Source organism: Papio anubis, chromosome 9, assembly GCF_008728515.1.
Source record: "Papio anubis isolate 15944 chromosome 9, Panubis1.0, whole genome shotgun sequence".
Lineage (NCBI taxonomy): Eukaryota > Metazoa > Chordata > Mammalia > Primates > Cercopithecidae > Papio > Papio anubis.
The window spans coordinates 7,398,465-7,423,188 of record NC_044984.1 but is presented as its reverse complement, the minus strand read 5'-3'; the positions used below and the strand labels follow the sequence as shown (position 1 = coordinate 7,423,188).

Below are 24,724 nucleotides of genomic sequence, written 5' to 3'. Positions count from 1 at the left end.
ATAACAATTTGCATCCATATATTTTTTAGGCTTTTATTTACTTTAAAATTTAAAAAGCTAAGTAAAAACCAAAAACTCAACAGTTAAGTTTTCAAGCAGGAAAGATCTTAAACATTTTAAGAGAGTAGTCACTGAATTATCAGGAACAAATACTAAAAGAAAGCAACCATATTACTACTTAACCTTTCAGTTTTCTTATCAAGCTATCTTCGTCCCCATTCTTGGTCTCTTAAAACGTTGCGTTTGATTTTCCCAGTGATTGTCTTTGGGAGTTCTTCAACAAATTCCACCTAATTGACAGAAAAAAACATTATGAGACACTTATCCTTCCAATTGTCAGTGCAATGGGAGAGAGCTTGCATGAAACTCTGACTGAATTTTAAAGTCGAGATTATCTTAGCCTAAGCTCATTGAATTTCATGGACACCAGAAACTGGTCTGTTTATATAGGAAGGGTGACAGTGTAGCTCCATCTGATGGATTTTTAGTGCAAATTCACTGAAATGCTTTGCCAGAAGAAAGTCATAGTCCCTTTACCCCATTTCTTTCCCCTAGTTCAAATAAGTCCTAGGCCTCCACTCTTCCGAAGAAACGGAAATCACAGCTAAACACAAAAAGAACAGTTCTTGTCTTTTCAGAGCTGGATCCTGGAGGTTTTGAGGAAGAGTTTTAGGGGTAATTTGGAGTATATAATTTGGAGTATATACAGTTTTCCCTTCTGCCCTGACTTGACCACAAAAATCCTCCTTTTGTTCTCTTCTCTCAAAATAAGACTAGTGTATTTTAAAATGCCCCCAAATAGTCTTTCTGAAAGTCAACGATTACTGATTTAGTGAATTTAATGGAGGAAATGTGAGTAGTTTTTAGGTTTAACTGCTTTTTGACTGAAATGATGCCAAATGAAATAGAAATCTCATGCAGCGGATCAGTAATTATCAACCAATTCCACAGTTAGAAGGAAACTACAGGGCCATCTTCATGTATTTATATAGTGTTGTTTTTAAATCCTTCTTTGAAGAAGGTTTCAGGAAAGATTCCATAGTTTCTTTGGATACCATCTTCTTCTGAACATTAACTGAGGTTACTTGATACTTCAAGGCATGTACTTTGAATTTATAGGGGTATTAGGGATAAGAGTAGTGAGATAGATGAATCAAGGGCTGTCCCTAAAAACAAGGCACTTGGCAATTCTTTGCCACTGTGTTGTTCTCATACAGAATGGGACTAATTAGTCCTAGAAAGACTCTTAGTAGTGATTCAGTATTGCAGAGTTGATTAAAGGTTCTGGTTTATAATTCACTTATACCGTTCTAATATAAAACATTTTAAAGCAAAATTCTTATGGTTAAACAAATTGAAAAGCGTCATCTACCTATATAATGAGCTACTATAAAGTCAAAATCCAGTAAAATCTAATTCTAGCTTAGACCCTAGTTTGGTAACATCCAAACTTAACTTTTGGGCAAAGTACTTGCCTTTCTTGGATATTTATAAGGTGCAGTTGATTTTTTCACATGATCCTGAAGCTCAAGAGTTAATTTCTCTGGGTTGTAGGACTTAAAGGGTGCAGCTAAGACAACAAAAGCTTTCACCACCTGCAACAGAAAAGTTAATTTATCTTGCTCATCTGTTTTTCAGACATGTCAAGGATTTGCAGCCAATGCTGAATGCAGTTGCTTACTACTTGTTAACAACAGTTCGTGTGATGACTACAAATGCCAGAGGTTACCTCTGAACAAAGCTTGGATACAATTGCAAAGTGATGTTTTTCAGAATATTTTCAGGTAAATGGTGCATGAGTGTGAGGAGTGCAGTGGTTCAAGAAAGTTAAGTTCTATTTACAGATCACGCATGTATTTAACATTGCAATCAGACTGATCCTATTTATTATACGGGCAGTCCTTCGTTTATGGATGACCACTTACTCCATTAAACCGGTACCATTAGAAGCATGTAGGAGGGGGACAAATGGAGCTCCTAGAGAACATGTGGTTTCAAAGGAGTTTGGAGGGTCCCAGTGGAGGAAGGGCTGTGAATCCTGGGAGATCAAACCTCAGGAAGGGGTTGAGCATGGTGGCTTACACCTATAACCCCCAAGACTTTGGGAGGCCGAGGTAGAAGGATAGCTTCAGCCCTGGAGTTTGAAACCAGCCTGGTCAACATGGTGAGACCCCCATCTCTACAAAGACTTTTTAAAAAAACATTAGCCAGGGTGCAGCGGTGCACACCTGTAGTACTAGCAACTCAAGAGCCTGAGGCAGGAGGATCGAATGAGCCCAGCAGATTGAGAGGTTACAGTGAGCTATAACTGCACCACGGCACTCCAGCTTGGGTGACAGAGCAAGTCTCCATCTCCAAAAAACAAAACAAAGCCAAAAATCAAAACCTCTCAGGAAGGATCGATCTATCTCTGTGAGGTCTTTTTTGACTCATATTGTTTGCTTCTCTTTGAAATACTGTTTAAAACCCACCAATTAGATAATTACTGAGGTTAGTAAGCATAATTTATATCATTTATTGTTCATACATTGATTCTAATTCGTGGTTACTTCGGTTCAGCTGAAATCATTTATATTGAGAGAATAAGAACATGGTGGCAGGAAGAAACTATTTTTGAGAATGGAGTAGATGGAGAGTGGAGTGGGTACAGGAGGTAAGAGTATGGGATCCACAGTGTCACTACAGAGGCTAACTGGTGTGTGAGAGGGAGGTACAGATGTGGAATGATGCTGACAAACTGTTTTGAAATTTTGTCACTTGCTATGTCCGTAGGAAATTTCCATGAGGAAAACAAATTATGAAAATAAGGCTTCCTCCTAGAATTAAGGCTATTACTGTCATTCCCAGAGTTCCGTTTCCTTAGGCCCTAAATAGGCTCATGAGATTGTTTGGGAACCTGGCCACAATTTTCTTTTTCTTTCTTTCTGTTTTTTTTGAGAAGGAGTCTCTCTCTGTTGCCCAGGCTGGAGTACAGTGGTGCAACCGTGGCTCACTGCAACTATTGCCTCCCAGGTTCAAGCAGTTCTCCTGCCTCGGCCTCCTATGTAGCTGAGATTACAGGTACCCGCCACCACACCTGGCTAATTTTTGTATTTTTAGTAGAGACAGGGTTTCACCGTGTTGGTCAGGCTGGTCTCGAACTCCTGACCTCAAGTGATCCACCCACCTCGGCCTCCCAAAGTGCTGGGATTACAGGCATGAGCCACCGTGCCCACAGTTTTCTATTTGTCTTGTTTCTGTGAGAAAATATATTCTGAATTCCATGACAGCTTTCCATTCAGTGAAATCTGTGGCTTTTGCTTATGCAGTATCTGTTCCTCCTTTTTAGTAACTAATTTTCCTATGGAGTGTTACCCTAACTTCTGTCTGGTGGGACTGACACCAACACCTACTTCCAAGGATAGACATATGATCCAAGGCTGACCAATTAGCATATACCAGTCTCTGAACCACATTGGTTAGAGATATGATCTAAGGTAGGCAAATGAAGTCTTAAGTGTTACTTGAAACAACTGAAAGCAGAGCTGTATCCTTCCCTGAAGGGGTGGAGGGTTGCTAAGGTGTATACGTCTGGAGTTGGTTGATATCAAGTAGGAAGAATCTGATCAAATGGAGCCATAATAAAGAACAGCAGAGTCAAAAGTGAAGAGAAGCTAAATCTTGCCAACCTCACGTGAACCCTTGGATGTGGCTGTACTTAAGTACTTGTCACTCATATGAGCCAAATGCCTTTATTTTTCTTTTAAGGCAGTTTGATTTGTGTTTCTGTCACCTGCCATCAAAAGAATTCTAATACCGCCTCTTTGGGACACAACTTATTGTAAAGTTGGTTGCCTGATTTATATTTTGGCCAAATGCATGCTTCATAATGAGAATTAATAGATTGACCACTCTTGGTTCAGCCTTTACAGTGGTCAAATGGACAGAACTTGAAAACATGAAGTTGCTTCTTTAATGAATGACATTCATCTACCTCTCTTCGGATTTGATCTGGACTACTGACAACAGCCGATTCAACAACTGCTGGGTGCTCAATGAGTGCACTCTCCACTTCAAATGGCCCAATACGGTACCTGAAGAGGAAAAGAAGTTTTTGACCACCACATCCTCCAAGTAAGAGATCTCCCTCCCTGTCAAATTGTTACCTCTTCAGAGTGGAAAAGGTACAAACCCAGAGGATATAATGACATCATCAGCTCTGCCGACAAACCAGAAATACCCATCACTGTCCATCACTCCTCTGTCTCCAGTAACATAAAAATCTCCTCTTATCGTGGCAGCAGTTTTCTGTGGATTGTCCTAGGAACCAAGGATGACATTTGGGGATTAGTCTGGTCAGAACAGAGATGGGTATGGCACTCATTAAGTTACTAGTACATTACACATCCTACTTCTAAAGGAATTTTTTTTTTTTTTTTTTTTTTGAGACAGAGTCTCTCTCCATTGCCTAGGCTGGAGTGCAGTGGCTTACTGCAGCCTCGACCTCCTGGGCTCTAATGATCCTCTCACCTTAGCCTCCTGAGTAGCTGGGGCCACAGGCATGTGCCACAACACCTGACTAATTATATTATGTTTTTGTAGAGATGGGGTCTCACTGTGTTGCCCAGCTGGTCTTGAACTCTTGGGCTCAAGCCACCCTCCCACCTTGGCCTCCTAAAGTGCTGAAATTATAGCCATGAGCCACTGTGCCTGGCTGGAAATTAAATTTTTTTAAAAGATAGTTCCTAGTGTAAAATACAAAAGGTCCTAAAGAGTATAATTAAAAGCCCCTCTTCTACCTCTAGCACCCCCCAACTGCATCCTCATTCCAGCCTGTCCAGTTTTCCTTTCTGAGGATAACCACTGCAACCAGTTTCTTACATTTGGAATTTCATCTTTACAGTACTCTTGGGTGATAGATGATAGCCTCCCCATTTTACGGTGGATGAAAGATTTTGTTACTTGCCCAAGGTTACATAGCAAGGCATGGTGGAAATGAAATTTGAACCCACGTCTGTATTTAAGGCATGACCAGCACTTTCTGTCCTCATACCACGTATTCAGAGAAGAAACAGAAGGGCCGTGTAGACTTCAGTCTGAGGGCAATTTCCCCTTCTTTGCCAGGTGGTAGAACATTGCCGTTTTCATCTATAATCTGGAATGAAATAAACAAGTGATGTTCTTAAAATTTTCTTTTCACAAAATGAAAGCAGCTTGTGAATAGTTGTACAATGAATAGCAGAAAAGGAACACGTTCTCTCTCCTTTATTGAACCAGTCAGATATTTTCTCAACCTACCTGGACATCATAGGGCAGCATTCCTTTCCCCATTGAACCTGGTTTGATTTCTTGGCCTTTCTGATTGGCACAAATTATTCCCTATTGAGAGGACAAGCTTTGTATAAGTATACAAAAGTTCCTTTTCTGAAACTATATCATGGCAATGAAAATTAAGATTTAATTTTGACTGATTTTCCTGGCATGCAGGCACACCTTCCGAAATATATTATTTGAGACCAGTAGTTCTCAAACTTGGGTGTGCATTAGAATCAAATTTGAGATTCTGGAGCATTGTTGAAACACAGATTGATGGGCCTTATCCTAGAGTTTCTGATTCATTAGGTGTGGAGTGGGGTCTAAGAATTTGGCATTTCTACCAAATCTACCCAGATGATATTGATGTTGCTTGGTTTGAGGGCCACACTTTGAAAACCACTCCTTAGACTCCATTAAGTGCACCTGAGAATCAGCTTCCCATGGACACTCTCAGAGGATTATTCCCAGCACAATGGAAAGATGAGCTGCTCAGTTCTGAACCTCACCCACCCCCTAATGCCTCTGAGGTTTCTCCTGCAAAAGGGGGAGGTAGGAATGATGGAATAATCATCATTCCCCTTCAGCAAAACCTAATTGAGCAATCTGCAAGTTTTGGTAACTACTGGCAAGGTGAGGTATCCTGGGAAACTCTATACAAATTTAGAGTGGGAGGGAGGCACTTCAGGGGCTCAGTTGACAAACCTGGGGCAGAAAGGCCCCCTCATATGCTAAACATAGATGCCCGCTAGATATACCACTTCCGTCTGTCCATAGCCCTCATATAGCTCCAGCCCAGTTTGCGTCCTCCACTGCTCCAGCACTTCTGGGTTGAGTGGCTCCCCTCCCGTCAAGCAGTGCCGCAGACTCTTGAATTTATACCTGGAGAGAGAGAGCTGCATGGGTCTTTTCAAGAGGAACCTGAGTGCTTTCACTGCAAGACAATGAGGACATTCAAGCAGCAAGCGTAGCAGCTGGGAGAGGCAAGTCTTAGGAAAGTTCATTCAACAAATACTTGTTGACACCTGCCATATTGCCAGACATTGTTCTAGGTATATGGGGGCACATTAGTGATTATAACAAAAATTCCTGAGAGCTTTCATTTTAGCAGATGGAGGAGAACTTAGCTACTAAAGATGTAAAATGGCAGGAGAAAATGCTATTAATGATACTGAGTGTTTATTATGAGCCACATGATATAACAGCTAATATTGATTGAGTAGTCGCTATGTCGTAAGGGCTTTAGAAGCATTCTTAGACTTCTCTCAACCCCTATTTACGCATGAGGACACTGAGGCTCAGAGAGGTTAAAGAACTTGCCCAAAGCCTCCCATGTAATAAAGGACTGAGTTGATACTCATGAAACTCTACCAGGCACCTTCCACTTCTCAGGGTGATCTCACCAAGCATGTCACTTACATTAAATTCTCACCACTACCTTATGAGGGGGCTCTTAATCCTCTCTTAAAGATGGAGTTGATGGAGGCTTAGCAAGGTTATCTTGAGTGTCCAAGGCCACATGATTAGTAAGTAGCAGGGCCCTGCCTCTTTGACTTTGCTGCTTAGCTTTTAACCACTAGCCTTACTGGACTCAAGTGAGAAAGCCTGGAACAGCCTGCTTCTCATACGCTGAGGCCCCAAATGGGCCAGAGAGTGTGGGTAGAATACAAATCATATGCATTCAAAATAATCATTGAATAGTCCCTGAATTACTCCTGAAACGTGAACAAGATGCTCATGTTTCAAAGGCCATGACATAGGAGCAAAGGAGTTGACACTGATTAGGAAAAGAGAAGATTCATATTTGCTTTATTCTGTCTCGCATAGCACTTTCCCTCTTGGGCAACCACACTTTGGTGGCAAAGGAGGATGGACAAGCCTATGCTACTGAATTTGCTCCTCTCTTCCTTTCTCTCCTCATGTACTGAGTTTGAATTAAACAAATCTACATTGCAACTCTGCTGGGTGTTCATATGGTTTGGCTAAATTGAATATGACCTTCAAGTCATAAACTTTGTTAGCTTTTCTTCAAAGCAATATAAATGCACTTTTCTTTCTTTCTTTTTTGAGGGCTGATTCTAAATCACAGTGTTTCTAAAAGAGTAGAACTAGAGGATAATTTTTTTTGAGTGGGAGTTCTGGGACTATAGAGGTCTGATTGTCCCTGGAAAAATGTCCAGTTGTCCTAGAAGATATTCCAGTGGTTCTTAGACTAGGGGACAGTTTTGCCCCCCAGGAGACATTAGGCGGTGTCTAGGGACATTTTTGATTTTCACAAATGGGGAGGACGAGGTGCTACTGGCATCAAATAGAGTCTTGGGATGCTGCTCAATATTCTGTAATGCATATGACAGTCTCCCAACAATAGAATTATTCGGTTCACAATGTCAGTGGTGGTAAGACTGACAAAGCCTCAGCTATCCTAAGCTGAAAAAGGGAGATCTGTGATCCTGGATGGTAGCTATTGGTTGTGGTTCAAATGGAGATTTCTGCCCAAGTACCTCTTAAGGTCTTTTCGCACAAGCATCCGGTACACAGTGGGAGGACTGCACAGGGTCGTGATGGGATAAGTGGTAAGCGTCTGGATGATGGAGAAAGACACAGATGTCAGAAGTGGTCAATCAAAGGCCATGACTAGAGCTGTTATTCTACACCCTGTTATTTTCCTCCATTAATATATGCCCATCCCATGGTCACTACTAGGAATAAGAAAACAAATATTTATTACTTGTCACTAGTGAGTGTATATCTGTTGGGAATTTCCAATTACTGAAAAGAATGTATATATATTAATATTACAGTAACAGACATACACAATCTAATTCAACAAGTGAATTACTGAATTTGAGAACAACCCAAAGTATGAACTGGTTTATTCTTCCTCAGGGCTGCAAGTTACCTTTTATAGTGTAATCTTGTAACCTCCTGCCCATATATTCATAGATAGTATTGACTATGGATGTATAAGCAAACCTACTGGGACCTTTCCAGCTCCATTCCTATAAAATATATTAGTCTTTTTGAGTAAGTTGAATAAATGTAGAAACAAGCATTTTTTTAGGCCTTTTCTTAATTTTTAAAAATTTGCTGAGTTCATTATGCCTCTGGTTTCTTAAATAAGATATGGCCTAGGCGTCTTAAATCTAGAGAAATACTGTTTTAGAGCTCCTTCTTCTAGAGAAGTTCCACTATGTCCCTCAATGTATTGACAATTTGCATTAAACTTAAGTATTTGGGAGAAGGCTCTCAAAATGTATATCTGGGCTACCTGGATTGTCACAGATAAAGTATAACGTTTGATCAGTAAGTAAACATTTCTACTGTGTGTATCTGCTCCGTAGATTCTAATTATTTTTATAAAGTTTAATGTATACACCTAAAAATAGCATACATCTATAAAGGTTTTTATAGCACTTAAAATACACACACGATTTTTGTAAAATAAAAATATTCTTATTTTAAAAACATAGGTTTTGAAACTGCAAAGTTAACTTACCAACTTTAGGGCACTTTGTAAACCTGATGGAGAGATCCCAGTTCTTATGTTAGCATACATTTATGTTAAGACCTTTTAACCAGGGATCCCCAACCCACAGGACAGACTGGTTTCTGTTTGTGGCCTATCAGGAACTGGGCCACACAGCAGGAGGTGAGTGGTATGGCAACAGAGCGAAGCTTCATCTGTATTTTTTTTTTCTTTTCTTTTCCTTTGAGACTGAATCTTGCTCTGTCACCCAGGCTGGAGTGCAGTAGTATGATCTCAGCTCACTGCAACCTCCGCCTCCCGGGTTCAAGCAATTCTCTGCCTCAGCCTCCTGAGTAGCTGGGATTACAGGCGCCCACCACCACACCTGACTAATTATTTGTGTTTTTAGTAGAGAAGGGGTTTTACTATCTTGGCCAGGCTGGTCTTGAACTCCTGACCTCGTGATCCACCACCCCCCCCCCCCAGCCTCCCAAAGTGCTGGGATTACACCTGCTTCATCTGTATTTATAGCCACTCCCATTGCCCGCATTAGCGCCTGAGCTCCACCTCCTGTCAGGTCAGTAGTGGCATTAGATTTCTCATAGGAGTCTGAACCCTATTGTGAACTGTGCACGTGAGGGATCTAGGTTGTGTGCTCCTTAAGAGAATCTAATGCCTGATGATCTGTCACTATCTCCAATCACCCCTAGATGGGACTGTCTAGTTGCAGGAAAACAATCTAAGGGCTTCCGCTCATTCTACATTATGGTGACTTGTATAATTATTTCATTATACATTACAATTTAATAGTAATAAAAATAAAGCACACAATAAATGTAATGCACTTGAATCATCCTGAAATTATCTCCCCACTCCCCCCAGTCTCCATGGAAAAATTGTCTTCCACGAAACCAGTCCCTGGTACCAAAAAGGTTGCAGACTGCTGCCTTAAACCATCTTGTCAGACCAGTTAGCAAAATAACAGGTGAAGAGCTTTTATTCACACACCAGTGTAGTTTGTATGTAATAATATGTATTTTGTTAAACTTAATAAATTTGTCATGGTTGAAAAATAATTGGCCCTAATCACATTTTTCTAAAGTCTAAAGAAACTGGAGTTATCTGATATCTCAATCTAGCTGTCCTCGGCTGAGAAGGCAGGGCATGCATGCCCGGTTTCCAACAGAGTACTGGGTTCTGAGAACTAACAAAGTGGGAAGTATAGGCTGGGGGAGAATAAGAAGAGCTGCTCTGGGAGAAAGGCACCCCCACTTTTAATGTCCACTCCACACAAGAGTTCCGGTTTATCAGCTATTATCTTTATTTCACTGAATCAGAAATGAAGTATTTGTTTAGACTTCAGACTCCTAATCTGTTATTTAGAACCAGTTTCTTAAGTAGCTACAGATTGAGCAACACTAGCAAATCCTAAGCTATTTGAAGCAGCAGTCCGGATTTCCTGCCTAAGAGTGCTGCAGTTATTCCCCCTCCATTCTGTCAAATACATTTCAAAAGCCAAGACCCTTGAGACTTTGCTTTGTATAAAGAAATGATTTCCAGAAGCCCAAGAAGCCTCGTATTCTGAGGAATAATTTCTTCGTGATTTTACGGGAAACAAGGAGGAACTCTAAAGATCTATCTAGCTGAAGGACTTGACTTACGTCTAGGAAGATGTCAGTGTCAAACTGTGCCATTTGATGCACAAAAACACAGGCTCCACGCAGCCAGGAAGAAAACACACTGCCAATGGCAGCCTTGACCCAGCCCGTGTCAGACATATTCCATATGATATCTGAGGACTTCAAGTCCAGCCAATACCTAAACGATATGAAGAAGCAACAAAACAGACCAAAAGTAAAGAAACAAAAATTACAAACTGGTATCTTTCAGGGGTGACTTTGCCCCAAAATCTTAAGGGCTACAGAGAAGGGTCAAAAGAAGCCCCAGGCAAGGTGATAGATTCTACTTCTACTCTTCTTAAGGGCATTTTCAGAATCCCAGGTGGTCTGAGAGTACAGTGAGAGGCTGAGTGTGGCATGATTTTTTGAGTTTGTCCATTGATGCAACAAATACTTGTTAAGCTGGAATGTTCTAGGCGCTGTTCTACAGCAGTGAGCAAGGTAGACCAAATCTCTGCTCTTATTTTAGGGTGACAGATAGTGAATAAATATACAATCAAGTGAGTTAAGTGTATTAATAAATATCATTATTTCAAGTAGCATAAATGCTATGAGGAAAATAAAATGGGATAATGTGACAATTGTAGGACAGCCTCTCTTTTAGGAAGACCTTTCTGGGTAGCCCTTCCTGGCAATGAGAACAGGGAGCCAGACATGCTGTTAAAGGATTAATTGCAGTCGATTCTTAAGTTCTTGCTTGATCAGCTGGTTAGATGCTGCCATTTACTGAGCTGGGTTGGGCAGGGCCAGCAAGAGTTCTGTTTTGTAGCTATTATATTGGCAATATCTTACAGCAATTCAACGAGAAGTATCAGTTAGTTAGTTGGATACACATATTGGCAGCTTTGGGGAGTTCACCAAAAACAAACTGAATTTTCTTCCCTACCTTCCGCAGAGGGTTAACCCAATGCCGAGGCTGCTCTGAGAGTGCTGGGCCATTTTAGGAGAGCCTGTGGTCCCACTGGTGAAATAAATGGTCATTGGTTCTTGACTTCCTGTTTCCACACAGCTGTGCTCTTCAGAGGCGAATCTGCAAAATATGGACCCCAAGATGGTGGTGGAAGATGGCAGACCAGTTTAACTCTGATATTTCTTCTGCTCAATTACTTATGCCCTCTTGCTACCAGAAGATAGTTAACAGAACTGAACCTAATCCAAAGCTTTCCTGAGAGGAATTCCTCAAGAAATCTTAGCGGGATTTTGAATATCAGTGCTAAGATTTAACAGCCCAGTTCTTTTTTTAAGCTTCATCTCCGTATAGGGTAAAGAAATAGCCAAGATAACTTTCAATATTAATAACAAAAGACATGCATTTTATGGATCGTAACTTTTTTTTCCAAGTGTGTTTTTAAAAAGTCTGTGAGTTTTTAAAAATCAGCATTGAATCTTCATACATTGCTATTAATGTTTCAGGGGTTTTTATTATTTAAAGGAAGATCTTTTGGCATTTGGATCAAACTTTTAAATAATTTTTTTTCAGTATCTTTGATATCTGTGGCAGATGCAGCTAGTTGCTTACCAAATAGCTGTCTCCTTCTTCCTTGCACTCATAGAACTGATTCTGTTCAAGTATCAGGCAATTAAGTGCTTCAGGGGAGACTGTCCCTGTATAGCTCCTACAGGCAAATCTTGATTAATCTAAGCCAGTCACAGTCATTCCTTTGGTTGAAGATTGGACACATGATGCAGTTATGGACAATGAGATGTAAGGCTTTAATGGCATATGTTTTCTTGTTCTAAAAAGAGTCATGAGGAAAAGATGCAGCCTTCTTCCCCAGCCCATCCTGTTTTATGGCCTTTGGGTATTGTTGTGCAAGTACAGGATGTCTGGAGCTACTCTGGCCATCTTGGATTTATACTGAGAGTGGCGTGATAGGAAGATGAATAAATCTGTGTCCATGTTAATTTCATTGACCCACTGAATTCACCAAACTGATAACAATCTCTGTGTAAGATTGTCTGCAAAGATAGCTCCATGATTCCTTCCATCCCTGTACACAAATTCTTAGATATTGTATTAGTTATCCATCACTGAGTAACAAATCATCCTTGTATGTCATTCCCTCATTGTAGGGCAGAGCTTATGTCCTCTCTCTTTGAATCTGGGGTGGTCTCATGACGTTTTTTCATTAATACACTGTGGCACAGGTTCTGGGACTTCTCAGCTTAGGCCTCAAGAAGATTCATAGTTTTCATTTTCCCTGTGGGGTACCTTAGCCACCATATAAAGATGTTTAGACTGTCCTGCTGGAGGGAGAGGCTATGTGCAGGAAAACTGAGGTGCTTCAGCTGGCAGCCAGCCTGACTTAAAGGTGAACCCACTTTGGATACTCGAGTCCCAGTCAGGCTGATTTGAAGCAGAGACCAGCTGCCTCTGCTGAGCCCTATGTGAATTTCTGACCCATGGACTCATGAGCAAATAAAATAACTACTGTTCACACCACTAAGTGCTGGGATGATTTGTTACTCAGTGATGGATAACTGGTACAGTATCCGAGAATTTTTGAGACTGGTGCATCATATTTTTATTTTATTTGTTTATTTAGATTTTGAAATGGAGTTTCACTCTGTCGCCCAGGCTGGAGTGCAGTGTCATGATCTCGCCTCACTACAACCTCCACCTCCCAGATTCAAGCAATTCTCCTGCCTCAGCCTCCCAAGTAGCTGAGACTACAGACAATGCACCACCACACCCAGCCAATTTTTATATTTTTAGTACAGATGGGGTGTCACCATGTTGGCCAGACTGGTCTCAAACTCCTGATCTCAGGTGATCCACCCGCCTCAGCCTCTCAAAATGCTGGGATTACAGGCGAGAGCCACCACATCTGGCTGGTGTATCATATTTTTAATTTCTCTGGTTGAAGGGAACAGGGTTAAGGATGCTGTTTTAGTTCATCTTGATGGTGAATAAGTGACATTGTCATTGAAACAGTAAAAACAGTGAGGATTTTTTTTTTTTTGAGACAGAGTTTTACTCTGTCACGCAAGCTGGAGTGCAGTGGCATAATCTCGGCTCACTGCAGCCTCCACCTCCCAGGTTCAAGCAATCTTCCCACCTCAGTCTCCTATTAGCTGAGACTACAGGCATGTGCCACCATGCCCAGCTATATTTTTGTATTTTTAGTAGAGATGAGGTTTCACCATGTTGGCCAGACTGGTCTCGAACTCCTGACCTTATGTGATCTGCCTGCCTTGGGATCCCAAAGTGCTGGGATTACAGGCATGAGCCACCGTCCCCAGCCAACAGTGAGGATTATTTAAAAATAGTTTCATAAAATATTAACATGGTTTTCTTGGTAACTTGCTTCCTCCCCTTAAAATAGAAAAAGATCATTCATTCAACTATATTGATTTTCTTTTCAATGTATGTATAGAGTGAAGTTGATATGTGTTGGCCTAGAGAGGGGCATTACTTCACAGAATCTAATACCTATGGGGAGACCTCTTATGTTTAAACATTTCTCAATCCATAAGGGAACAGATGAATGGACATGATAATTCAGATGGTGATAATTCAGATGGACAGTACGGAACCTTTTGATAGAAGGCATCTATCTATCTTATCTATCTATCATCTATCTATCTCTGTCTATCATCTATCTACCTACCTATCTTTCATCTATCTATTCATCCATCCATCTGTCTACCTACCTATCTACCTACCTACCTATCTATTTATCCATCTTTCATCTATCTATCTATCTATCTATCTATCTATCTATCTATCTATCTATTTATCTATCTATCTATAAGAAAAAGCATCACAACCTGTGAGTGACAGGAAGATTTTCAAGCAGTGATTTCATTATCTGACTTCCTTTCCTTGAATACCTGAGTTCTGAGTTATGCCTTTCCAGATTTCAGAGCTAATTATATACTAATAACTTCTTGCTTTGTATCTTTGCCTCTTGTCCCTGAGACTCATGTATCTACTACCTGCTAGACATTTGAATGTTCACAGACCCTTCAATCTTGTATGTCCAACTCTAAACTTGTTATGTTAACCTCATCTACTGGCTCTTTCTCCAACTCATGGTACCTACCCACCAATCACCTAAGTCAAAAAGCAGCTCAGCCTTGACTCCTTCTTCCTTCATCTTCCACATCCAATACTCTTCAAGTCCTGCTAGTTGTTTAATTTGTTTCCTTTCCTCCATCCTATTCATCAGAGCTCAGATTTAGATTTTTTATTATCTCTGCCCTAGATGAGGCTCCGGAATGGCCTCTCTGATTCCAGTTTGTTCCTCCTCAAACTAATCCTCTACATATCTGCCAGATAAATCTATTTAAAATCCATACCTGACCGTGGCACTTCCCTTCTTAAAACCCATCAATGGCTTCCCTTGTTTACAGGGTCAAGTTTAAGATTTAGTATGGCATGTGAGATCTCCCATAATCTGGCCTGTTTGCTCTTCCAGGCTTCACTCGGACTCCATATTTTATTCTCTAGCTAAACCAAACTGCTTGTAGTCCATTCCCTGCACAACTTAGGGTATTTTTTGGTTTTTTGCTTCCATATCTTTGGTCATGCTGTTCCCGTGCTTGGAACACCATCTTGACCCTGTCATGGTCAGAATCCAGAGTCCTGGACCCCACAGGACAGGGTCCTTTGTACTAGGACAGAAAAAGAGACATATCAATCTGGCTTATAATTTTGACCTTTTCCCTTATCCCATTATGAATATTCTGGAAAGTGTTAATGGACTTCTATACTTGGGAGGCAGAAGGAGGGCAAGAAGCCTTAAAATGTACTTATTGAATAAAAGATCAACTCTAGCAATGTAAAATTAGCCCACATTATTGCTATGTGTAGTCTTCTGAAAAACTAGCCAACTGTTGGCAATGAGACGGCTATCCCTTCCCTAGTTTTTAGAGAAACAATCCATGGCCTTTTTGGAGGTATGACACTCCAAAGTCATTTGTTTAAAATGAGGATTTTTTCCATCTTGAAAACCACTCCCAAAGTGTGCAAATTTCAATTTGAAATCCACATGAATTTAAAGTCCTTTATCTGTTGTAAATTTTGTGGCATCTTTAAGGTTTCTTGGGGACTCAACAGATTATTGCAAAGATTTTTAGGACAGAAGTCTCCGAAGTGGAAGTGCTTGCTGCTCAAAGAGTGTGCAAGGCAACTGGGGTAGAGAAGAAAAAAGAAGAATTGCAAATTATATGGTTTTTGTTTTTTAGACAGAGTCTCACTGTCACTCAGGCTAGAGTGCAGTGGCACAATAGTACTGTTTTACTCATCCTCTAAAATTTTTATTTTTGGTATTTGTATAATGCATAAAAGTACATGTATATAATTTATAAATAAATACATGTATTGGAGGTATGTTAAAAAAGTATGTTACTAATGGAGATGCATATTCAAATAATATAAATACCATTACCTTGGGAATCACTACACTGTTGAATGACTTTGTTAACTTGAAAATAATAATGATAGCCGTTATAATTACTATGATATTTATGGAGTAATTACTCTGTGCCAGGCATTCAGCTAAGAATTTTACATGTTTTATCACATTTGGTCCTTCTACAAACCCATGAGGTAGATACTATCATAGTCTCCACTTTATGGATAAGATAAAGAGTTTCAGCAATGTTACTTGACTTATCCAAGGTTACACAACTTATAAAAGACACAAGCAGTATTCACTGGTGTGGCCCTTGGGAAAGAATTTTGGGATTGGCCAATAGTATTTGGTTTATATTAATTAGTAAGATAAAATTTCATTCTAACAAGAAAAACTGCCCTATTATTCAGCAGGGTTTACGTGTCTTCTCTTTCTATAAACTTCTCTGGAAGAATTCTTTTTAAACATAAGCTATTCAACACCTCTTTGAAGGATAATACCATTAATTAACATTTTACACATTTTTTGTAGCTTAAAAAACACTTTCTCACATATTCATTTAATTTATCCTCAAAACAACACTTGAGATAAGTACAGTATAATTATTGCCATTTTACTTATGAGGAAAACTGCAGTCGTGATCTCTTTTGTTCATTCGTTTATAAATATTAAGCACGATTTACGCATTAGAGACTAGAGATAGAAAGATGAACCAAACAAAGTCTCTGCTTTCTTACAACTTATGGTTTAGGGCAGGGATTGCCAAACTTTTTCTGTAAAGGAGCAGATAGCAAGTATCTCAGGCGTTGTGGGCCATGCAGTTTCTGTTGTAACTGCTCCACTGTGCTGTTGTTACATAGACAATATGTAAATAAATGAGCATGGATACAGTCCAATAAAACTTTATTTACAAAAACAGAGCCGGGCATAGTGGCTCATACCTGTAATCCCAGCACTTTAGGAGGCTGAGGCAGGTGGATCACTTTGAGGTCAGAAGTTCGAAACCAGTCTGACAAACATGGTGAAACTCCCTCTCTACTAAAAATACAAAAATGAGCCAGGCATGGTGGCCGGTGCCTGTAATCCCAGCTACTCAGGAGACTAAGGTGGGAGGATCACTTGAACCCAGAGGTGGAGGTTGCAGTGAGCCGAGATCACACCACTGTACTCCAGCCTGGGTAACAAAGTGAGACCCTGTCTCAAAAAAAAAAAAAAAAAAAAAAAACGGAAACAAGCAAACAACACCAACAAAAAGGGTGGCAGGCCGGATTTGGCCTTTGGGCCTGAGTTTACCAAACCCTGCTCTAGAGGAGCAAAAAGACTCTACATAAAGGAACAGATAAATGGACATGATAATTCAGATGATGATGAGTGATATGAAGAGAACAGGAGGACGATGTGACAGAGTGGCTTGTAGTTCTATTCTAGGTAGTGTGGTCAAGGGAAGCTTCGTAGGATAAAATATTGAGTCAAAATACGACAAGAAGGAGCCACTCATGAAAAGGGATAAGAAGAGCCCTCCAGGCAGAAGAAATAAGAGGAGCTGAGGTAGGGCATGTTTGAGGAAGAAAAGGGAGAGTAGTAGGAGATGTGGTCCAGCTTTAAGCAAGGGCCAAATCACACAAGATTCTCATCATAGACCACAGTAGAAAGCAGGAGGGTGGAGGCAGAGCTATGTCCCTTTCTTCTGCCCTTAAATCCATTTATTACGTAATATTTTTCTTTTTCTTTTCTTTTTTTTTTTTTTTTGAGACGATTCACTCTGTTGCCTAGGCTGGAGTGCAGTGGCATCAACTCGGCTTACTGCAACCTCCACCTCCCAGGTTGAAGTGATTCTCATGCCTCAGCCCCCTGAGTAATTAGGATTATAGGCAGGCACCACCACGCCCAGCTAATTTTTGTATTTTTAATAGAGACAGGGTTTCACCATGTTGGCCAGGCTGGTCTTCAACTCCTGACCTCAAGTGATTCGCCCACCTCAGCCTCCCAAAGTGCTGGGATTACAGGTGTGAACCACCATACCCAGCTATTAGGTAACTCTTTTCTAAGTAAGAGCCCAGATCAATTCACAGTGTTCCTGAGTCCTTAGAGGCAAAGAGATTCCCCGATGTAGCTATAATTTGTGGTGTTGCCAGCAGAGTAGATTGGCTGGGAAAAATACTCACTGAAATAACTCCTGGAAGCTGAGCCACCCAGTCCGGCTTTGTGGAGACACCAGGAGTTTTGTCTTAAGGTCAGGACACTCCAATGCAATGGGCTCCACCACTGGGGCCACCTCTTCACTGGCCACAATGCACTTGGCCTTGGATGCTCGCAGCCGGTAGAGGATGTCTTTTGCTGTCAGCTGGATTGTTCCTGGTATGAAGACGATCCCTGGGAAGGACAGAGGGCCCTGCACTGAACGGAACTGCTGTCCATTGTGGAAGACTTGGGCTTTGTGCCTCGGTGAGGAGAAGCATCACAATCCATTCTTCAGTTACCTCGGCTACCTCTGCCTGGATCCCCAAGGATATTGCACAGGACCCTGATCCCTGAGAGATCCCTTAGAGCACTAGCTTCAGAGTTTGACAGACCATGGGTCTAATCCTGACCTTGCAATTTACAAGCTTTGTGACCTTGATGTCTCTGTGCCTTTCTTTGCTTATCTGTAAAATGGGAGTAACAACAATAAGTGTCTGGAATATAGTAGACATTATAATGGTGGGCCATTACTATGTAACATTTTAACGTCACGTTTGAATCATTATTATGTACCACTTAAATAGCACTTTACAGCTTATAACACATTTCATGAGCACTCTCTCATTCAATTCTCTAAACCGATGGTCTCCTGCCAGGTGCGGTGGCTCACGCCTGTAATCCCAGCATTTTGGGAGGTGAGGCCGGTAGATTGCTTAATCAAGCTCGGGAGTTCGAGACCACCCCGGGCAACATGGCAAAACCCCGTCTGTACTACAAATACACAAATTAACCAGGTGTGGTGGTGCACACCTATAGTCCCAGCTACACAGGAGGCCTAGAGAATCACTTGAACCCTGGAGATGGAAGTTGCAGTGAGCTGAGATCATACCACTGTACTCTAGCCTTAGTGATAGAGTGAGACTCTGTCTCAAACAAACAAACAAAAGAAAGAAAAAAAACAGTGGTCTCCAAAGTGAATTTTTCAACAATCCATTGGGACTAAGAAATGAAAATAGAAATCTGAAAAATTATTGGCTGGGCATGGTGGCTTACACCTGTAATCCCAGTGCATTGGGTGGCCAAGGCAGGGCCACTTGAGCGCAGGAGTTTGAGACCAGCCTGGGCAACATAATGAGATTCCGTTCCTGTTTAATTTTTAAAATTAAAAATTTTAAAGAATTAGAAATTATTGGGAAACTACAATTCTTCTAATGCTTTTATCTCATTTTTGTATGTTTTATAATATGCATAGTCTTATTAGTGCAGTAGAAGCAAATAAATAGCTATACCCAGATGGGAAGATGTGTATCCTAAATATTTTTATTGATAGATTATACAATCAAAAATGCCTAGAGACTACTGTTTTAAGCAACCCTAGTAGGTCCATGTGGTTGTGCCCATTGATGGAATATGAGATTTGGTCATAACTGGTGAGTGGCAGAGCCAGCCCTCAACTCTATGGATTCCAGTGGTCTGGCATCATCAAGGTTTGCCTAGACTACTTTAGCAATGCTTAGTTTATCTCACCTCTTCATTTCATCCTAAACACTGACTGGAGACGTCTGATTTTAAAGTACCAGTTCATTCTGGGAAGAACATACATGGACAAATTAGATGAAAGAGAAAAGTTTGTACTTTCTAAAGTGAATTATTGGGAAGAAGAAGTGGAGTGTATATAAATAAAGTATTACAGATAATCACTACTGTTTATTGAGCACTTATTACGTGCCCAGTATCTCACTTAAAATTAATCCCAGTATATAAATAATAACTTGCACAAGGATCACAAAGTCAGTAAGTGGCAAAGGATAGAAAAGATTCAAAGATACATTTCCCAAACTCCCAAGACCTGTGCTATAAGCCAAACTACTTATTTCTTGGTGAGTTCCCTGAAGTTTGCTAAAGACAAAAATGTGGAGTTGAATTGCTAGAAAGATTTTATTTTATAAATATATTTTAAAAGCTTTTAAATATCATCCCTTCTTGAGAAAGTGAATAAATGCAAAAGGATAAGGAAGTTGATTAAGAAAACACCTTAGAATATTCACTCAATGTAAAAATTTAAGATTATTTATTTTAGAAACCACTTGTTCTTAATGACTCACAAATAATTAGTACCCTTGGTAGACTGGTGATATGAATGTGCTCAATGGGTAGACCGCTAAATTCAGGGTTGGGAGAAGTTTTCTTCTAGTGGATTTCAGATAGCAAATATCTTAGGCTTTACTGGATACACTTTACAGCAAAAATCCAAAATATTTTGCTATGTGGTATAGTACAATTTCAATATTCTCACTGAAGATTTAATAATTCTGAGTTAGAAAATATAATCTCACCTCCTTGCTTTACATTTAATTTAGTGTTTTATGTTAGCCATTCAACCTGTGTGTTTAGTTTTCATTATTATTTTATACATTTCATAACTTACATTAAGCAATATTACATTTTTTTATAACAAATCACCTTCAATCTACTCTCAATACACAATTGGTTTAACATTTGCAGGTTGTTTTTAGTGAATGCAAAAAGAATTTTATATAAACAAATTTTATATAATGCTGTTTTTATTTAATATTGACAGAAAGATCATTTTCAACAGTATTATGAAATCTTTGTAATTATCATTTTAGGAGTATTTCAAGTTGAGTTACCATAATTTTAATCACTTATGCACACACACCTCAACTAAACTTAGTCTCACCTATTATAATTCAGTCATTTCTATTCAGTTGTTTCCAAATTTTTATTATTAATAGCATTGCAACAAACATCTTTGTGTTCTTTACAGTATTCTATCCTTTGATATTCTTATTTATTTTTAATTGACTTATAAACATTTATGTCATGTTTTAGAGCAGGAATTGGAAAACTTTTTCAATAAACGCCCAGATAGCAAATATTTTAGGCTTTGGGGGCCATAGTATCTCCATCTCAATGAGGATTTCTGCTGTTGTGAAATAAAGGGAACCATAGACAGTATATAAATAAGCATGGCTGTATTCCATTAAAATCACTTATGTAAATAGGTGCCCAACCAACAGGCTATGGCTTGTCAACTCCTGTCCTAGAGTGGAAAAAATCCTGTCGGAATTTTTATTTGGGGTAAATTATAAATTACTACTTTGGGAGAAAGTGTATCATTAAATACATTAGTTAGTCTGAAAAAAAGGTAGAGATTTTTCAACTGGGAAGTGCCAATCATATTCTTACAAGTCCTGATGTATAAATACTTTTTCTTCTTCTTGTATTTTTTTTTTTTGCTAGGGAGAATCCAAATATATCCAGAGAAGTAAATTTTGGATGATCTGGATGAACATGTCCTAGACAATCCAGCACTGCAAAGAGATGTTGGTACCCAAATTTGCTTTTATAGAGCTTTTGTTTTTAAATCCCAATTGCATAGCTTTCTAGCTGTGACTGACTAGAATGGCTTTCTAATTGTGACTTTTGGCAAGCTTTTGTTTGTTTGTTTTTGAGACAAAGTCCTGCACTGTTGCCCAGGCTGGAGTGCAATGGCAAGATCTCGGCTCACTGCAACCTCCACCTCTCAGGTTCACGCGATTCTCCTGCCTCAGCCTCCCGAGTAGCTGGGATTACAGGCGCACACCACCACACCTGGGTAATTTTTTGTGTTTTTAGTAGAAACGGAGTTTCACCATGTTGGCCATACTGGTCTCGAACTCCTGACCTTGTGATCCCCCCGACTCGTCCTCCCAAAGTGCTGAACTTACAGGCGTGAGCCACCATGCCCAGCTAACCTTGGCAAGCTTCTTAACCTGAGCCTTGGTTTCCTCTTCTGCAAAATGGTTATCACACTAATACCTCCCTCTTAGTGCTATTGTTATTATCATTATATCATGATTACCTTAACTCTTCTTTTTTTTTTTTTTTTTGGTCTTCTGTACACATAGCTTTAATCAGAGCTAACATTTCAGAAAACCCTTGAGTTTCAGTCTTTCTATGTTTCTGTGTGATTTACCATGTTAAATATTGGCACTGACCTGTTCGTATGCAAGCCACATTGACCAGCCACCACTCAGGGATTCGTGGCAGAATCACGGCCACATGGTCTCCTCTCTGCAGGCCACAGGGCTTGGTGAGCACGTTGGCAGCTTTTCGGGACAAGGAGCCCAGTTCTCTGAAGCTCCATTTTACCTCATCCCCTTTGCCATTCACCCACCACAGGGCTGGGTTAGCTGGTCTCTCCCCTGTCTGACCAGGGACACATGGGAAAGAGAGGAGTAGGTTTACATGACTGATTACTCTTACATGGGGCATCTGCTGTTTTCCCCCTTTGGCACCGGCTCTGGTGCATTCTGCTAACAGCACCCTGAGTTCGACTTTGAGGGCACTGCTCCTCTCCTATTGAACACAGCCTTGAAAAGAGAATCCCTCGGAGTGCTTTTACCCTTCCCTGAGCAGTGGGTGGACATTTGACCAAAGTTGAGCCAATCAGACCTTCTCTCTCTGGACTTTTTGGTTTTCTGAGAGGAATCAAAAGATAGAAAATGGTTGGTACAAAACTTGTCTATGGGTTGTTGGTGCTTATGCATCCTCAGAGAACTGTCCTGATTCCTGTCCTCATCGAGATGGACTCTCCAGCGTCCAGCCTAATTTTGTGAGCTCTCCCATAGTACTTGAATAAATTTCTTTCTAGCTTTTTTTTTTTTTTTTTTTTTTTTGAGACGGAGTCTCGCTCTCTTGCCTAGGCTGGAGTGCAGTGGCCGGATCTCAGCTCACTGCAAGCTCCGCCTCCTGGGTTCACGCCATTCTCCTGCCTCAGCCTCCCGAGTAGCTGGGACTACAGGCGCCCGCCACCTTGCCTGGCTAGTTTTTTGTATTTCTTAGTAGAGACGGGGTTTCACCGTGTTAGCCAGGATGGTCTCGATCTCCTGACCTCGTGATCCACCCGTCTCGGCCTCCCAAAGTGCTGGGATTACAGGCTTGAGCCACCGCGCCCGGCCTCTTTCTTGCTTAAATTAGACTCTGTCCCATCCAAATAACCTGAATGAATCTGCTAAGTTTAATTGAGAACCAAACATCTCTTTGTACCCTAAGGCTGAGGTGTGGTTTTCACAAGTCACAAGAAGCAGGGTCGAGGGAGGCATCAATTGATTGACTTCTAGAGGAAACTTCTTCCCCTTCATTCTACAAAGTGAGTCATCTGTACTGCAAAACCTCTTTGCCTTATGTATTACTTGGAAAGAAAAAATTCCTCCCCCTTCTTTCCCGTATCTGGAGAACTTATTTTATCTTTTCTGGCTGGCAAATCCTTAAAAGCCCTGTTGACAGGTCAATTAGTCTATAAGCTTTTCTTAGATTTCTCTTTGTTTCTCCACTGACTTCTCCGTGTTCCTTCATCGTTGTGCTCACACTCCAGACAACTCCAATTCATTATATGACAGATGTGTCTCTTTCCTATGGATGTAACCTCTGTAAAGATCAGGGACTCGGTTTATGTTCTTTTGTGTGGCCTTGGATAAGTAGCTTAGTTTCTATGAGGTCAAGTTCCTCATCTGCAAACCTCCCAGGTTGTTATGGGGATTTGGTGAAATAATATAGGTCAGTATTTCTCAATCTTTAGTCATTTAAGTATCACTGTTTCTGTCAGCTCTGTCTGCACCTGCACTATTCTTTATTTTGTATACTTCTCTACGTTGACTCACTTTTTAGGTGTATACATTTACCTAAGAAGGAATATACATTTAATCAGCACCATTATTGGACAGTTATTACCACTTGCTAAAAAATAGGTTATTGAAAAACAAATATGCTAAGAAAAAAACTATGCCATTAAATTTTATCTAGAGATGATTAGCTTCTACCTGTGGTCTTTATTCAAGAGACTGTTTAGCAAGTGTTAGGTGCTAAAGACACAATGGTTTTCAAGGAAGGCTTTCTCCATGTATTCAACAGGAAGAATTGATTCAATGTTATTTAATACCTTGTCTGTCTAGTACCTAACATCATGTTCCCATCCATGGGGCCTGCAGTGCATTTTGATAGGCACTGCTAGGTTAAGTGTTTAGCTCAGTGCCTGGCAGGGGGTGAGGATCAGTACACAGAGAACTCATCCTGAGGCTGCACTGTAAACATTGCATAAGGGCTGCTTGCTTTATTCTTGTCAACCTCCAATTCTCTCCTAATTACTCCAATGATAACTGTATTCATAAAACCAAAACTCAATTTACTACTTTTTGGATAAGCCTGTGACCAACTTAAAAACAAAGCACTGTTGCGTGGGGCTTGGAGAAGAGAAGGAAAAGAGGCCTAACTCTGTGAGGAACCACCCTGGGGATGGGGGACAGAGAAGGCTTCAGGGCCACCCAGCCATTTGTAGCTGAGGATCTAAGATCTTCTGGGGAGAGGGGAGGACAATTGGAAAACAAACAATGGAAACCAAGAGAGTGAAAGAGTGCATTGGAATTAAGTGGTAGACCACAGAACAAGGAAATGGAAGACTGAGAGATAAGGGGACACCAAGCATCTACTGGAAGCCCATCATCGTATACCTTCTCCTTTTGGGCCCACTGGTCCAGCACATCCGCAGCAAAGTTAAAGTTTTTAGGCAATGGCCTGTTACAGCGATTTATGGCTTCAAAGTCAGCAAGAGTCAGAGGCATCCAAAGCTGGCGATCTTTGTGAAAGTGCCGGCCAGGTGGCTTGGTGAGCCAGATGAATCTAAATGTCTGGTAACGGAAAAAAATCTTCATGATTCCCAAAGGACTTTGTCTACTGCTGTGGAC

The 24,724-nt window shown here is 40.5% G+C and overlaps 1 protein-coding gene and 1 pseudogene across 1 annotated transcript; one reads left to right on the top strand and one right to left on the bottom strand.

The window, feature by feature from the left end:
- The window catches only part of LOC101010634, a 9,760-nt pseudogene extending 5,333 nt beyond the window's left edge, over window positions 1-4,427 (top strand).
- Window positions 172-24,724, bottom strand: ACSM4 (acyl-CoA synthetase medium chain family member 4). Its single transcript, XM_003905913.5, has 13 exons — window positions 24,491-24,724; window positions 21,980-22,190; window positions 17,963-18,170; window positions 11,324-11,467; window positions 10,420-10,576; window positions 7,794-7,873; window positions 6,051-6,174; window positions 5,278-5,358; window positions 5,033-5,134; window positions 4,172-4,299; window positions 3,974-4,073; window positions 1,476-1,595; window positions 172-290 (listed from the first exon to the last, which is right to left on the bottom strand). The coding sequence occupies exons 1-13, from the start codon at window positions 24,689-24,691 to the stop codon at window positions 204-206; spliced, it is 1,743 nt and encodes a 580-aa protein (XP_003905962.3). The 5' UTR covers window positions 24,692-24,724; the 3' UTR covers window positions 172-203.